At 39.0% G+C, this 17769-nt stretch overlaps 1 protein-coding gene across 2 annotated transcripts; it reads left to right on the top strand.

Moving 5' to 3' along the window:
- Positions 1 to 1258: 1258 nt before the first annotated feature.
- Positions 1259 to 14850, top strand: khnyn (KH and NYN domain containing). 2 transcript variants are annotated; one of them, XM_031304255.2, is made up of 9 exons: positions 1259 to 1658; positions 3551 to 3784; positions 5636 to 5770; positions 7125 to 8914; positions 9789 to 9919; positions 10324 to 10420; positions 12907 to 13014; positions 13763 to 13864; positions 14268 to 14850. In XM_031304255.2, exons 2-9 carry the CDS (start codon positions 3560 to 3562, stop codon positions 14644 to 14646), a joined length of 2967 nt encoding a protein of 988 aa, XP_031160115.1. In that variant the 5' UTR covers positions 1259 to 1658; positions 3551 to 3559; the 3' UTR covers positions 14647 to 14850. The 2 variants fall into 2 exon arrangements, with proteins under 2 accessions (XP_031160115.1, XP_031160114.1); XM_031304254.2 differs by having other exon boundaries at positions 1261 to 1658; positions 3523 to 3784.
- The last annotated feature ends 2919 nt before the right edge of the window (positions 14851 to 17769 follow it).

Genomic DNA, 17769 nt, shown 5'->3' with positions numbered 1-17769 from the left:
CACCATGACACCCAACTTAATGTAGGCTACATACCTCAAGCTTTTTATAGCCCAAATTATACTCATGTTTACACCAAAAAAACATTTAGAAAAGACTAAAATGGGTGTTTTAATGTTTGCCAGCAGAGGGCATAGTCTGCAAAATGATTTACAGTAAATGGGTGGGGTTAATAAAAATCTGTGACCAACACCAAACCTGGATTTCCTCATTTTTATAATTATGCAATCCATACAGTTGCTCTGCATTGAGGTTACACTCCTCCACAGTTTTGTACTTTTTACAAAATGTATTTGATACCTTTATTATACCTTTATACCGTTATTTTGCATATTCAGATTAATCAACAAAATATAATCAACAAATACATTATTATGTATAAATTGTGATGTATAGATTAAGAGAAAATGTTATTGATCTATGGACAGAAATTGCCAAGCCATATAATATAAAGTAATTAAAATGAGCCCCACATTTACCAGCTGCAACATTAAAGTGATGAACACATTAATGCACCAATAAACCATTAATATAATATACGTTTGTACATTATTCTGAAATATGCCGCTCTGCATAATGAGTAGGCTACTTTTGTAGTATAATTTGATGACAGTACCTTTGAACTTTACTTCATTGGAAATCTAACAGAGTATTTCTACACTGTGGTATTGCTAATTTAAGTACAAGATCTGTGTACTTCTTCCACCACTGCACACACAGACAATACTTAGGTTAGCAGAATCAATTCATTGTTGTTTTTTAGATTTGTTGACAATAAGAAAAATACATAACATGGCCAGACGTATCCTTTAAATGTCATCATGTTATCCATTAGATGTTACATTCTACCACAACAGACTGAAGTAAGACAGGATGTAGGAGGTAGGCATAACTGTCTTCCTGTCTTTGACACATATAAACTGCACAAAGGAAACCACATTGTAAACGGAGATTAAAGTGTATTTTGAAAAGTCTTTTCCTCTGCTGGATTAATATAAGCCTAGAGACAGAAATATGTTACAAACAAATCCAGTTTCTCCTTTACAAAAGCCTATCTGTCAATGAGCAGAGTCATCCAGGAGTTGACCAAAACACACACACACACACACACACACACACACACACACACACACACACACACAAAAACCCCGCTTCTGACGTCAGTGGAAATCCCCTTCATCTCCTGTTTGACCCAATGCAAAGCAAGGAGCAATGTGTGATTTGTTTTCAGGAAAATAACATACATAAAATAGTCCACAGACATGATTTGAGTGTATATGATTATTAAAATAATATCATGTGGGTGTTACAGCGACGCCATGACCACCGTAGCCACCCTGAAGTATCCGCCCAGAGTCTCAGATAGGATGTTTTTCGTTTAGTTTCGGTTTTTGTCTTCGGGGTTTCCACCGGTGGTTTGATGTGTATGAAGCTTCCTAGCCCACCATCCGCAGCAGCAGGGACACGGTCTTTCTTCCGTGATTGTCTTTCCGTCCGACCTCTCCGATCATTTAGTGGCATTACAGCATGCGTTGAACTTTGGTCTGATAGGCTGCATGTTGTTGTTTTATGATTGCGGAAGCCCGAAGCCAGCTGCACTGCCTCTGCCTCTGTAGCTGCTAGAAACGAAACTTTGAAGGCGCAGAGCGATCGACCTCACGTAAGAAAACCACACAGAAACATTTTATTTTGTATATTTTTTTGTTTTCTTTTGTTTTTTTTTTGTTGTTTTTTTTTTAAACTCTAAACTGTCCTGCTCAGTCTTTGCTAAAAACACGTTTAATAGTTCTCGTCAGCGAGATAAATGTTTCACAATACTTATCTAATGATCTGGAAATAAGCCATATTTTTGTAAGATCGTAAGACAATTTCCGTCTTTAGCAGAGAGTGGGATGTGAATCGGTCTAAATATTGTTGTTGAACAAAAGCAAATGACAAGCAGCAGTCAAACAAGTTGCGTATAATATGTATATATGTAGCCTGTATTAATCATAGGCAGAACGGTCCGGAGAGAGAGAGAGACTTGTTTACTTGTTGGACGAGGTAACGTTAGGCTACTCCATTTTATGCTACTGTAATGCTATACACATGGAACTTGTTGTTTGTTTGAATAACCATTACTGTAGTTGTTACCTTGGCAACTTGTCTTGGCAACAACTTGTTCAACATGGGTCCATATTCAAATACTCACTTGTTATTACACATATAGGCAACAATGTTTGCACTGAGCATATACATAGTAAACAATAAAGTTACAACGTTAACATTTCAGTTTATCTAAATATCAACCTATTTTACTTATTTATTTATGTGTTTATAGATATGAATATATACACAAAATACAGGGTTGCATAAATACTGTACATTAAATGCAGGCTAAATATGTACTGTAGGTAGTCTACATGTCATTTGGAAACCGCCCACACTTACTGTTATTGAACGCATCACTGTTCTTGAAACACCTCACACTTTGTAACCGAAAGAAACACATTAGAATAGTGGGAGGAGAAAGAAATGTCACTCAATTGAACACAATTCATATTTAAAACGCTGCTTTTAAATTATTTATTTATTTGTTGTTTATTTGAATAGGGACAGATACAAAAAACATAGATTATTACATAAAGAACAATCCGATGCCTGTATCACAGTGTTCATAGCCATGGCTAATTCGCAACACCTGTCCCTAGAAGGGCTTTTAACAATTTCTTTTAAATTAAAAGCATTCACTTATTAGGAATGATGTAAATGTATAACGATAACTTAAATGTTACCTAATACAGAAACACAATATTATGAATGTTTAACATGTGTTGCTGCCAAATCATGTGTTTTCAGACAGTTTGATAATCATGAGTCTTTGCCAGAAGAGGCTAATTAAATCAAGATCAGAGTTCCCCATACATGATAAAAGCTTTGGCATTACAATACAAGACCTAATAAGAAGATCATGTAGATTAAAATTACATTTTATTTATTTATTAAATACTCAACCTCTAACTTCAGCAACAGACTTTTAAGCTTGGTGATTTGATGTTTTCTTATACCAGTACTTTGATCTCCTAAAGTTTATGTACACGGTCTTATACATTTCATTATTGTTATAAACCAGACGTTTTAATATCCAGATACTATTTGAAGCTGCACTGAAAAGGGATGAGAATACATCATCCTCACTGTAATTAGAGCAGCAACCCATTAAAAGATGCCAAAACAGCCAAATAGCCAAAAACAAATGGGTCTAAATGTAATTCAAAACCCAGGTCAGGGCGATACTTGAGACTACAATGTTTTTTTTTTTGTTGTTTTCCTTTTGATAAACAACATGATGCAACACAAGACAACATAAAAAGACAGCAGAGGGTCACAACATATAAATAAAGTACCACATAAATGAAGTAGGACACTCATAAAAGTTATCTCTGTTCTTTTTATACATTAAGAAATGAGATCAGACTTCCTAATACTGTCAAACTTTATATTTTTGCCCCCAAAATTGATGTTATGTTATGTGTTTTTAACAGTATGTTTCACCTTTGACGGCGATTTAAGAACAAGGGGATGGACGGTGAGAGAAGTGATGGAGGTGGAGAAGGAGAACCGGAGGTGGATGATGAGTTTGCGTGTGCTGGGATGCTGCGGGGATCTCTGACCTCTCTGCACGCCACTGTGGAACGGATATTCAGTGTGACGTTTGGTATCGGGGCGGATGATTTGTCCCATGGCAACAACGGGCAGATATGGCTGAAACTACGAGGGCAGAGCAACAATGTGAAAGCTGCCAAAGTAAGGCCAGATTTCCTTTTGTTTTACAATACAATAGTCCTGATTGTGTAACCCTTGATTTGGAAAGGTGCCATACCAGTAAAGTTGCTATTGTCATTACTGGTAGTGGTGGTCTACGGTGCACTTTGATAAAAGTCACTCTAACTGGGGAATGACTCATCAAGGTTTTTTTTATGTTGATTAATGAGTCAGTGTTTGTGTTCTTGTTTGTGTGTCTGCTGGCACACATGATGACTGACAACACAATAATACATTGAATAAATTGTGTTAGTAGATGACTTAAAACTGAACTGCAAAGTTTTTTGTGTGTGGTCACTACACTTGTGCAGTAGCTCTACTGAGCAACGTGTGTCCTCGTACAATAACAAGACAATAAAAACCAGTAATCACATTATTGTCAAGCACATACTGTATATGAGGACCTATATATATTTGCAAGCCATGCACAGGTCTATTTCCTCTTTGCTCAGACACAACTCAGTTTGGCAGAGAAATATTTTAAATATTTTAATCATAGAAATAAAATGGATATATGTTTTATTTTAATGTATTTTCTCCTTCTAAAATAATTTCCTGCCACCCAGAACACTTTCATTCAAATATGAATTAGCAAACGTAACCAGAGCAAAGATTGATTACATCATCTGCCTCTCATAAATGCTCGATCTATATCCCAGAACTAGAGATAATCTACTGACAGACTACAGAGCGGGAAAAAAAAAAAACTGACTGTGATGTCGAGAGCATAAAAGCCATCCTTTAAAGGTCATACATTAGCATATGGCTTGCAATCATTATGCTGGTGCAAATACTAAAGTGAAAAAATAATACAAATGAATGAGTGAAAGCTCTGAAAGGATAGGTTCTTTCAAGGTACCCGTGTGAACTTTGAAACAGGTTGTGCTTGCTGTATTCCTCCTGTTCTTACTGGACATTAAAATGCACTTTCAATATAAGTGATGTGGGACCAATTCCTCATCCAAGAAATACACTCAGAAATGTTTTTCTAAAGCTAAATGAGGCTTCAGGAGTCTGAGTTAGTCAAATGAAGTTGGTATCTCCCAAAGTTACTGTCTAGTTTCCCAGAACAGTGTTTCCTTGTTGAGCTGCTCAAAACAAAATGAGGGAATTTCGTACTAAATAGACTCTAACATTGGAAGATATCCACTTGATTTTTCTAAAGCCTCATATTAGCTACAAATAAACTTTTTAGTACATGTTTTTGCAAGGATGGAGGACTGGATTTTGTCCCCTCTGGTCAGTTTAAACAACAGGACTGATAACAGCAATCAAAACCTGTTCCCAACGCTCATATGGCTGTTTTTTTTTTTAAGACAGACTTGAAGAATTGTGTGCCTATCCTTTAAAGCTGAAACTAAAATCTGTATATAAACAAGTTGTGAATAGTGTAGTAGCCTTTTAACTATTAAACGTTTCACTTTTTACATAACGGGTAGTCAGTCTAACAATTGACTCTATTTTTAAAAAATCTATGTAAACCACACAGTTAAAACTCTGCAGTAAAACTTTTTTAAACACTTTATAAATACCCATCACGTCAACATCTGCAGATAGAATTTGCTCAGTTGTCATGGAAGTGTACACGTTGAAACACAGTAAATGATAACATGTGAGTAATGTAAGAATGAGATTATTTTGTCAACTGTTGTTTTCAATGCCAAGAATGAACTGTCAAGCTCAAATTGACCTACCATGTTTTCTGCAAGTATATGATGAACTTGGATGATTTTTGTTTCCCAAAATTGACACGTAATATTTAGATTTTGACTACTAGTACTACTACAGTATTTTCGCCATCACTACAATAATACTAATAATTCTGTCTTGTAGTTATTTGTGAAAGGACTTGTGAACCAGGAGGAGCAGCAGGAGGTTTCTTATCCCGGGGTTCTTCACTGCATCTTCTGTGGAGCCAGAGGGCTGTTCATGGACTGCCTGACAAAAACCACCTCAGCACATATAGTGGTAAGTGTTGCATTCTGGGTCTTTGTTTAGGCTACATTCAAAGGTCACAAAGCTGATATTAGGATTGGAACTTTTTGCTGTAGTTACCCAGAATAAATGAGATCCACCAAAAGTGGAAAAGTGACAAAATGGAATATGCAACTTGAACCCCAATTTTTCTGTCTATATTTGTTTACATTTTGCCAAAATGCCAGCATTGAAAGCATGCCGAATTAACTATTAGCAGCTCCTGTTTGCAACGTACCCATGGATGTATAGACAACTATCACTGGACTACTTTGATATTAAAGAAAACTTCCAAATGTGATGTTTCTCAGGCAATTCTGGTGTTAAAAGTGGCATCTTTATTCTATGATTTCTAAGCGAATGTATCGATGTTTATTTGCGATGGACATCAGAGATAACTATATCCTCTGAAAGTATAAGTCACGTTGAATTCAGAAGGATGTGTAACTTGTCTGTGTGTTCCCATTTGACTGAGTTATGACTCCAAAAAGGAGTGTAATCCCTCGCTTGCGTCATTGTACAAATCCCCCATACAGCATACATATTGGGCAATTTTTGACTGATGATGCAAAAATTATATTGACCAATAACGCGATATCTTGCTTTCTTCTTATTCTTACAGAAAATTACATTATTAGGCAATTTCGTCATCTAAAAATGTGTCAAACCCCTTATGAAGTAACAACTGCCTCTTAATTTAACGTTGTGATGTCACTGGGAATTTTAACCTATTATTAGAATTTTTTGTTAGAACGCAAATATTCAACTTGGGGGAACTTTCATTACTTTTGACAACTTCCTTTTTCACTATCAGTTGCTACTTGTTGCTACAAATTACTTGGAAAGCCCTTGCTAATGCGTCTTCAGCCCTTTATAGGAATAACAAGGGTTTTTTCAACTTGACTTACCTGATTTATTTGAATGTTGTGTGTCATGTTGTTAAATAGTTTTAAACATAAAAATGGAGGTGATTGGTGGACCTCAACTGAGAATAATCTAAAGTACCAATATTAATACGCATATAAGGTCAAGATCTTGGCTTACATCACAATCGTTGCGACGAACAATAAAATAATTGCCAGGTGATAACCTTGCACATTTGTAAATGTATCCTATCTCATAGTATTATAAAACAGCTCTGCAGTGTTTTAGAGTCTGACAAACCTTCAATCTCATCAATCTGTTACCCAAACTGGATTCCTTAGGTTGTACCTGAAGCGCCAACGCAGCTGCTTGCATTGTTTAAACACAGGGCTGTTCTCAATCTGAACATCTACTTACATTTTTATTTCGCTGTCATTAAGAGGACAAAGATTAATGTCATTTTGTTTTCCTCTCACGAAACCAGGTTGGCTCTACAGGATTCCTGCTTATATCAGGCCTCGCAGAGCCGGTTGTGCGAGCCTACTCCCTTATTGCAGACCTGGTGGAGAGGTATGAGGGTACACAGTCCAGACGCTCTGAGGCTGGAGACAGAGGCCTGGGCGAGTCTCTGGAGTCACGCCGGGCATTCAAAACTCTGGTGGAGAAATGGGAGGACAAGCACATCCTGGATCTCCTGGTGCTGCCGGGGTCAGTGAAGGAAATCCTGCTGGATTTGGTGAAAGAATCAGGGCTTGGATCAAGCCTCAGCCCGGCGCTGACAGATGGAAATGCAGCGGCAAGGACACATGAGGATTCAGAAGATAGATGGGACAAACCCTCTGCCATTACGTACGCACTTCCTGAACCTTTGAGGACTACTGATCGGTGGACTGAAGGGATGACTGCAGGCTCGGGGAAAGACTCTGTAGACTCCTTATTCCAGTTTTTGTCTACGTCTGCAGGAGCCCAAGGGAGGGCAGAGGGTGCTGAGGAAAGACTCATGCATGCTCCACAGGAGTTGGGAGAAGAGGAGCAGCTGGAACAAGAGGCAATGTTAGGTACCAAAGTAAAAGAGGGACAGGGGGAGGAGGAAGAACAGGAGCTGCAGTTGTCAGTGGGAAACAAGGAGTTTTGGCTTCTTTTGAAGTTCTTTACAGCCATGGGCTACACTGAGGATGTAGTGAAACGAGTCCTTGCCCGAACGGGTCCTAAAGAGGCCTCGCAGATACTGGACGTGGTTCAACAAGAGCAGGATCTCAATGACCGGAAGCAGAGAAAGGAAAATCCAGAAGGTGTTGCCTTGAATCAAAGCGAGAAGAATCGACCATGCGAGACTGAGCACAGAGAAGACAAAGAAATGGAAGTAGGAGGAGATGAGGTGATCAGTAGTAATGGAGAGGTGGGAAACATTTGTGAGGGAGAGGAAGATGGAGCGACAGCAAGCACGAGACACTTCAAGGGAAAAGGGAGTGCCGAGGTGAAAGACGAAAAAGAAGGACAAGAGGAAGACTTTGTCCTGGGAGTTGTGAAGAAAGCAGCAGCCAGCTGTGGCTACATGGAGCAGAAAGTGGCCAAAGTCTACAACAGGTTGCCTGATGGATCCACTCACCAGCTGCTCTTGGAGCTGCAAAGAGAGGGGAGCAAAGAGATGGACACCTTTAGGGAGGGGCCGAGAGAGATGGATGATGTGGTGCTGGAGAAAGAGAGACCAAAAGTTGGACCATCTGAGGACAAAGCAAGAGAAACTGAGCTTTTCATACCAGCAGAAAAGAGAAAATCCGATGATAAAGGACGGGTCGACGTGCCAAATCTAGCTGTATCTGAGTTTATTAAATTCCATAAACTCACAAACTCACAAACTCCACACCGAGTCATCCTTCCTGAAGTCAAAGGGCCACCCAGGCCTACTTATCCCCCGACCCTAGATCCTCCACTCACCCTTTTCCAATCCAATAAACAATATGGACAAACCACGTATTGGCCTAATCCGTCCACCTCAAAACAAAATCATCTAAACCTAGACAACATCTTGAACCCAAAGCCCCAGCCTTCTAACTCCTTAAAACAAGCCCCTCAACCCCCCATCTCCACAAGAAACGACTCGTCTCCCACCAGAGTGAGGGAAAGACAGGTTTTTGTGCCCGCGGTAGTGGTGACAGGGGAGCAGCGTTTCCTCGAAGGCCTGCAGATGCCCTTCGAACTTCAGCTAACAGACAAACCTGGCAACCCGAGCGTTAGGACGATCATCATTGACGGAAGCAACGTGGCCATGAGGTGGGAAATGCAGAAAGACTGTTGTAAACATTCTCTTATGTGTTTGTTTTATGATATTTTAATTGATTTTTTTATTAATATGGGATGATAATTTAGGGCGTTACCATTTGTTTCCCATGTGCTGTTTGAAGAAAGTACACGTACATGTAAGTAAATATAAAGGGTTTGTCTGACATTTGAAGAAATATTTACTCTAGAAAGGAATAAAATGAATAATGAGAGCATATTACACCACCTGAGTGGTACAATATGCCACAAACTATACAAACTATACACTCTGTTGAATAGAGTATTTTTAAGCCGAATAGCGTCAAACTGGCAGCAGGGTTGCATATTGCATGCTGTGTATTGTGTTTGTGTCCTCATACAAACAAAATGGGGACCCACTCGTAAAAACATTGCTCCATAGCACTACTAGTGGTCAGAAATTCCACATGGTACCTTTAATAGCTTGGAGAGCGACAAACAAGTCATAAAATCTGTTGATATTAGACTTTAGAATAGAACAATTCCGGATATTGATGCTGTTTAGTTGAATAGTTCATTTCCATTAGTCCATTTGGTTGTTGGTTAAAGAGCTGTTGCTGGCCAAATAAAACACCACACTTCCTGTGCAGTATTAACAAAAGTAATATCTTCTGTAACTGTTTAGAACAGCAGGTGTATAAGCGTATAAACTGGGTTTCAGTTGGGTTCATATTGTGTTAATATCAGAGACAGAGAGTAGCAAAATGCAGAGATCAGTGTTTAACTTTTAGAATACAAATTAAGGTTCATGACAGCTTTTTTTTTCGTCTTCCACCTTTGTTGTGACATCTGACTTTGTTACAAAACTCTCAATATTATCACAAATACTGTCCCATATCTTCCACAGTCACGGGTTGGGTCATTTCTTCTCCTGTCGAGGTATAGCTCTGGCCGTCCAGCACTTTTGGGACCGAGGCCATCGTCACATCAGCGCCCTCCTGCCACAGTGGAGACAGAAGAGTGACCCCAAGATCAAAGGTAAACACTCCCTGTTCCTCATGTAGTATTTTAAATGTGATATCTCTATTTTGGAAACTAAAAGTATTGTAAAGGTGTGCATTGATGTGTACATGTTAATGATTATTTCCATTATTGATTAATTACCTTGAATACAGTACGACATTTAGTTTGGTCTTATGAATGCCAAGACAAACTGTTTCCAGTAAAGTTCTTAGTACCAAAGTTACCCTTTGTCATAGTGTGGTTTTAAAATGACAAAGGCCTCTGCACATCCATGCATGTGTGCCACTTATATTTGATTCTGAGTCACATGCAAGGGGAAGAAAACAAATGAGAACTGGGCAAACATTTGAATGTGTGGGCATTTGTTTTCCCCCTTCAGTACAGACTAAACAAAGCGTTGTTTGTTCCTGCCCTCTCAGAGCAGCACTATATGGCTGAGCTGCAGAAGCTGGGCCTGCTCTCCTACACCCCCTCCAGAGAGGTCCAGGGCAAGAGGATCAGCTCGTATGACGACAGGTAGACACACTGCTGCACTAAGAAAAAGTCTTGTATTAGTCTTCTTATCGTGTTGTTATGGTTATAGGTGAAAACTGAGGCCTAGAGGTTAGAGAAGCAAGTGTATAAAAAAGGAAGTTGCTGGTTTCATGTAAGACAGGATGTTGCTGAAAAAGAACTCAAGATAAATAACTTAATTAAAGATAAATTCATAATTTTTACACGATGACACAGAAGCATATTTCAAATCATTCTAATGGCAACATTTTGTTGTAAAAACATGAAAATTGGATGCAGTCTACAGTACAGCTGTGTCCTAAATCCGTAGTGCATACTAATTCCACAAAGTTTGCACTACATACTAATCGTCAGAGTATACTCTTTTATCAGTTAGTATACAAAAGTACACATATTTTACCATTTTAAACAGAAAATGATACACATGTGATGTCTGATGCCAATTAAACTTTACAAATACTTTTTTGCTTTCCAGGAGTTTTTTGGAGCTGTTTCACAAGTACCCACAATGTATTTTTTTTCGTTGCAGTTGGGAGTAGTGTCGTAGAAATTCCAGCTTACGCACTCATGCTGTGTAGGTTGAGACAGTTGTACCTCAGGTCTCATTCAGCTTAGTGTCCAACATAACAGCAGTAGGTCATAACCTGTCTCAGGCAGAGTAGTAGTTCAACTCTATGTCTGCATACAAGACGGGAGACATAACAGCTGTGCTGCCTCAAGCGCTTCAATCCCGCCAAGGTCATGGGAAGAAGTTACGTACACCTACTTACACAAATACACCCACACACACCTAACAGCCATACACACAGAAACTGCAGAAGTGATGCACACATAGAAACACTGGATAAGATGTTCTTTGACCCAGACGGTCACAGATATCACCTTTATTTATTCAGGGAGAGCCAAGTGAGAGCAAGCTCTGATTTCCAATGATGCCCTGATTACATGCCATATACAATTACAATACATATAAAATTACTGAACATAGTAATGCATATACAATATACATTTGCAATACACAGTACACACATAAAACAATTACAGCATGAGTGCACATGTACATTCAGAATACATGGCTTCATAAAGAAGACATTTAAAGTGATTAAACGGAATCAAGCTGTTCAGTTTTATTTGAATCTGCAGGTTATTCCATTTATATGCAGTTTTGCCTAATTCTGTCCTAACAAATGGAAGATTTAGGACCAAAGAATGACTAGTGCGAGTGCGAGTACCATAGCGATACATGATTTAAAATTCAGCAAGCTTGTTAAATATACAGGCAATGGTTTAAGCAAGGCTTTGTCAATACATAAAATGGAGTGTTGCTCCCTTCTTAGAGCCAAGGAAGTCTGGCCTACATTTTGATAAAGCAGACAGTGGTGGGTACTGAATCCATCGGCAGATATAAATCTTAGGGCAGAGTGATAAACTGCATCAAGTGGCTTCAATAGAGGAAGCCGCATACATATAAATGATATCCCCGTAATCCAAAACTGATAGAAATGTAGCTTGAAAAATCTGTTTCTTACAACTTTGGATGAGGCAAGATTTATTTCTATAAAAGAATGCCAATTTTGGTTTGAATTTCTTTACAAGTTCAGTTATGTGTGGTTTAAAAGGAAGTTTATCATCCACCCAAATGTCCAGATACTTGTAGCTGGAAACTTTTTCAATTTGTGTCCCATCAAAAGTGGTGATGGCCCTTTTAGTTATACCAGTAAACATAATTCTTGTAAATACCATACACTTTGTTTTGTCTGGGTTTAAAGTCAATTTAAGATCAAAAAGAGCTCTGTAGATTAAGCAAAAATCGGTTTCTGAAGAGCGAGATCAACAGATGAACGTACTGCATGTGATCTGGGGTACCTACAACGTGACTTGTTACGTACTATAGGTTAGAATAGTTGTTGTAAATGATCCAATAGCATCTTAATACGTGAGTATTAATAGATGAGTGAAATAGGACCTTATTTGGTAATATCTAAATCTTATATGTCCAGCATGAGTTTAAATACTCCTTCACGAAGACAGGAACTTCAGAGTTGGGATGGCACGACACGACACTACACTCTGGTTAAACTGCACTGTTTAATCCGAAATCTCCTCCATCGAGATTTCATTAAATGCTTCTGTGTAAATCATCAAAGTCTGCTGAACCTTCTTTACGTATGATCCAGAGTCGAGCTGCTCCTGACGTTTTCCATAACACGTAGTTCCTCAATTTCCTTTGTGCATTGCATTATGGGAGAATAGTGTGCATCAACAGCACACTAAAAATTTAGCTTATTTAGCATTCTGTCTGGTTTGAGTATATTTAAGTGAACACACTACAAAACCTGCTTAGAATCAGTCTGTAATATGGAATTGGGACTGTGCATTTGTGTTGCTTTCAGCCACTTCATAAATGTTTGAGAGCACCACTGTGGGGCGCCAAAGTCCAGAACATTTTCAGGCTGCCGTGAAATCTTTCATTTCCTCTGTTTCCACAGATTTATGCTGCAGCTTGCGCAGAAGACAGACGGAGTGATCGTAACTAACGACAACCTGAGAGACCTTTCAGACGAGTCCCTTGTATGGAGGGAGATCATCAAAAAGAGGTATAAAAAGACTGTATATCACTCTAATGTGACAGACTCCCTATATGTTGGATCAGGACTATGTCATATCAATCAGCAACATTGTATTTGTTTGTATTGTATTGTTTGTATTGTATTGTAGTAATTTTCCTTTACTTTAAGTATATTTTAGATTAAGTGTTGTGTTCATATACTTTTGGTAATGCTTCTTCTCCTTCTATGATGAGTAATAATCAAAATTATTAAAAATGAAATACAATTATTAAAGTAATTACAAGGAAAAGTAGAAAATCCTCATATTTGTGGAACTGGAACCATAAATGTTTGGCCTTTTTGCATGAAAAATGATGCTTTTCAATTTAGTTGCCATTCATTTTCATCAGCTAATCAATTAATCAACTAATCGTTTCAGCTCTTGTATATATTGTTAGGTGCAGTAGTTTAATTCATAACAAAACATCATATTTGATAAGCTTGTCATTTATTATGTATCCAAAAATAAAGTAACTAAAGCTGTCAAATAAAAAGTACAATAGTTCCCTCTGAAATGTAGTGGAGAAGTATAAAGTGGCATAAAAAAGCAAATACTCACAAGTACAAGTACCTCAAATATGTAATAAAATACAGTTCTTAAGTAAATGTATTTAGCTACACGCCACCACTGGTTTTCGTAGTAGTAGTAGTAGTAGTGATAGTAACCAAATATAACGAACAAGTGGTCCTTAAAAAAACTTAGTGTTATATGATGATCTGTTTCCTCCCCATGCAGGCTTCTTCAGTACACGTTTGTCGGGGATCACTTCATGGTGCCGGACGACCCTCTGGGCAGAGGAGGGCCTCACCTGGATGACTTCCTACGCTCAGGACACAGGTATTATTCACAACCACACACATCCATACTGATAGACACACATGCATATTTTAAATTCATCCAAGGATGTATTTGCAGTTTCTTTTCTGCAGCTCAAAATCTTTTAGTTTAAAAAAAAGTTTAATTAGTTTCAGGTGAAATAAAGCTACATTATATAGTAAGTTAGTAAGTAAATAACACTTTATTTATATAGCACTTCTAAAATACATGCAGTTACAAAGTGCTTCACACACACGTGCAATAGATGAAATAAATAAGAAGAAACATACAAAATACAAATTAAATTTAAATACAGCATAAAAGGGGTGCTGCCCTTTACACAAAGGCTAATATATAAAGGTGGGTTTTTAAAAATAATATATAATATATAATGTGATGTTCTCTGAATAATGTTCCCTCTCAGGACTCCCGACCCAGGAAACCACTCTTTTGCTGGAGTAGCCACCACTTTCCCTTCCTCCAAAGCTCCCCGCTCCCAAACGGAGGTCCTGAACTTCCGCGAACGGACACTGGGTGGAGCTCTGAATGCAGCAGCAGGTGGAGGGAGCCGGGGTAAAGGGAGAGGACATGGAAAGGGATGGGACACGGGACACCAGCAGAGGCAGCATGGATCTGTGGGACAAGGGTTCGGTGCAGACAGGAGCCCCGAGGAAACAGCCAGCCTGAGAGAGCAGCTCTGTCACATTTTCCCGGGTCAGGACAACATGGTGGCGCTGGTGCTGCAGTGCCACCCGGCAGAGACGGACATGAATGTGCTGTCTGATCTGATCTTGGAGCATTAGAAGGACAAGACATCTTTTAGTCTTAGTGTTTTCCCCGGGTTAATTCAGAATATAATTTTTTACCCTGAATTTGCCCTGGTTTAACTACAACAAATGACCAGATTTTCAGATGAGTGGTGGAACTTTCTGTTGACAGTCCAATACACATAATTTATAGTAACTATCATATCCTGCTTTTTGAATACCGGTTCTTTGTCCCATGTATTACTGTTTTTCTCCAACTTTGTAAAGTAATGTTAGACTTTAAAGGGGCGCTATGCAGTTTTGGCCATTTGGCTTTTTGCTCGCAGGTTTCTCTATAGAGCTCCCCCTACAGCTTCGGAAAAGATATTTCGCAGCTCCTATGTTTACTTGTGTCTGACTCCTCGCTCTGTCAGTCTGCCGTTTCCTCTTTCTCTGTTCCTCCGACAATGCTTTCCTAGCTTTCTGCTTCTTTTTAGCCGGCTCTGCCATGACGATAGTTTGAAAAACTCCATCACTACCTTGTTAGCCGGTTCCTGAATGGGCGTATGTGTGCAGTGCCGTGAAGCAATTCATTACATCGCGAGACCTGATATCACGCGATACTTCCTGACGCTGAGGCCGGCGGCTCCTGCCGAAAGTTGCAAGGGTAGTTTTTCCACTCACAGGCGCTAGGGGGAAGCGCGACGACCACCATTCAACTCGAAAAAAGTCATACAACCATTCCAATGACTCCAAAGCTGTTGGAGAAAGCTGACCAGCTTTGTCAAACTTTCAAGTAGTAGCCCCTATTTCACTCGTCATGTCTAGATGGTATAGCCTGGCTCTGCCCTCCTACGTACTTCCGCTCAATTTTCATTTTCCTTCAGTACTCCGTCTGGGTTTGCGGTATATTCTTGGGTTTTCTCCGACCAAATCTTTGGCGGTCCAATCAGTGAATAGAGGGAGTGGCTGAGGACGATGATGTTGAGGTCTTGACGTGCGCTAGTTTGAGTTGAGTTGTAGTTCCGTAATGGCGGTGGAGAAAGATGCGGTCCGTTTCGCAAATGTTGGGTTAGCATCTAGATACTGCCCTGTTTCACCTCTTTTGTCTGCTCTATCCAAAGCAACCTTGACGCCTCCTCACCCTCCAGTGGCCTCGACTAATGCTGCCCCCTATTTTGCTTACCTCCATCCTCTTCTTCCTTCTCCCTCAGCATCCTGTGTTGATCCAATTCAGGTGAAAGGACCAAATTGGGAAATCAATAACGCTAGAAGAGGGCAGGGGGAAAGAGATTCAAAGAGCTGCTAGCCATAAGGAGAGGGATCATTTGGTGTGAGAGAAAACTCACAGAATTATACCCAGTTATTGATAATCTGCAGACACATTTCTCCATCTCTTGAATCAGTTGTTCACTGAAGAACAAATAATCTAGGGATTGCAATGTCGCTCCTTTTGTCAGTCAGTCGGCTCCCCACTTTGGTCCACACTGAAATATCTGAACGATGGATTGCTGTGACATTTTGTAAAGATGTTCATGTTCCCCGGATGATTCATCTTGATGACTTTGATGATCCCCTGATTTTTCCTCTAGCGCCAGAAGCAGCACTTTGATTTATGACCAAAAACCTGCAAAACTAATGACAATCCCATCGGCCTCGGCTGTACTATGTGTCTATAAGCAAATGCTAGCATGCCAACAGGCTAAGCTAACATATGAACATGGTAAACCTGCTAAACATCAGCGTGTTAGCATTGTCATTGTTTTGCACACTGATGTTAGCATTTAGCTCGAGTACAGCGTCACAGAGCATGGCTGTAGACTCTTTTAGTCTGGTTTAATGTCTTAAAAGCACGACCAATGCGTAAAGATGCCTACCAAACTTTCTCCTCAGGGTTGTTTTAACAGTTTGAGGTCCTCCTTTGGCGACCGCACACCTCTCGACATATTTCTTCATCATGCAGCCATTGTCTGCATTTATTGTATCCTGCTAAACCTAACATTTGTATAGCTACCTGTAAATTATTGCAGACAAAAAGGTGTGAGAGGCACAATGGTAGTTGTGGATAGTTGTTTTATCACCAGCTGTGGGGGTGGATGTCATTTTACACCGCTAGAATAATACTAAACCAGTCCCTCCAATATTCTATACACTCAATTTTATATTTTTTTTTAAACGTATTTTAACTCTGGTGTCGTCATGATCGTAGCTTTGAGCCTAAGATCGTATTTGGATGAAGAAACTGTGCTTCAGGAGGGGAGATCAAACCAAAAGATGAAGATGAGCAAGCACATTTCTCATCCATATCTCTTGTGACCAACCATCAGATCCTCATTCTGGCCACTCAAAGGCAGTTTTTGACATAGTTCACCGATTGTAAGATACAATCAACTTATTTGTGTTTATATATGTACATTTTAAGACCTCAATGCTGAATTCTGCCCATGTTTCTGTATCAAAGTATTTCTCCATTCAAAGAATTAAAAAAAAATCTAAGTAACTGTTGGTCTTTAACGTGTTTCCACGGTAGTCTGCATCTCTGTATTTCAGTATTACTTATTTCAGTATTCTCTGTCCTGAAATCAGAAGATTAAAATCATCTCAAATCTAGAAAATTGGAAGTATACTACTTGAAAGAGTGACAATGATGCCAAAAGTCCAGTTAATAGAATTGAATTAATATTATATGCAGTTTTTGATGATACCTCCATGTTTTGAAGACATTATGTTTCTGCCCTTTTCTTTTGCCAAAGTTTCATGTTCAAACATCTCTGCAGTGATTAAAGATCAATGTATCCTCAGTTTTTATAAAACTATGTGTTGAGACAGAATCGGTAAAATGATGTTTTCCCATTCAGAAATTACCACTGTAAATGCAAATATTTAAGTGTAATGATTAAAACAGAGATTCATATGTCCTTTTAGGGTCCTTTCTGAGTTTATTTCTTGTCATCAGCAACATTTAAAGACCAAACTAATAACTCAAAGATACTACAGGTACTCTGGAGAAGATTCTTCTCAGGTGACATTTTCTCCAAACTAGCTGACAAAAATAAAGGGAGGCACCTGCATGAATTCATCTGCAAACTGTTGGGAATGTCGTTCTGTCCTCGCCTTATTGCGCTTCCTCTTGCTATTGTGACTTTTGTGTTTTTTGCTTGTCCAGAGCCTATAAAAATG

The sequence above is a fragment of the Sander lucioperca genome, chromosome 17 (genome assembly GCF_008315115.2).
Source record: "Sander lucioperca isolate FBNREF2018 chromosome 17, SLUC_FBN_1.2, whole genome shotgun sequence".
In the NCBI taxonomy this organism is placed as follows: Eukaryota; Metazoa; Chordata; class Actinopteri; order Perciformes; family Percidae; genus Sander; species Sander lucioperca.
Note: the sequence above shows the minus strand (reverse complement) of the source record. Positions and strands in the feature narration are given on the sequence as shown.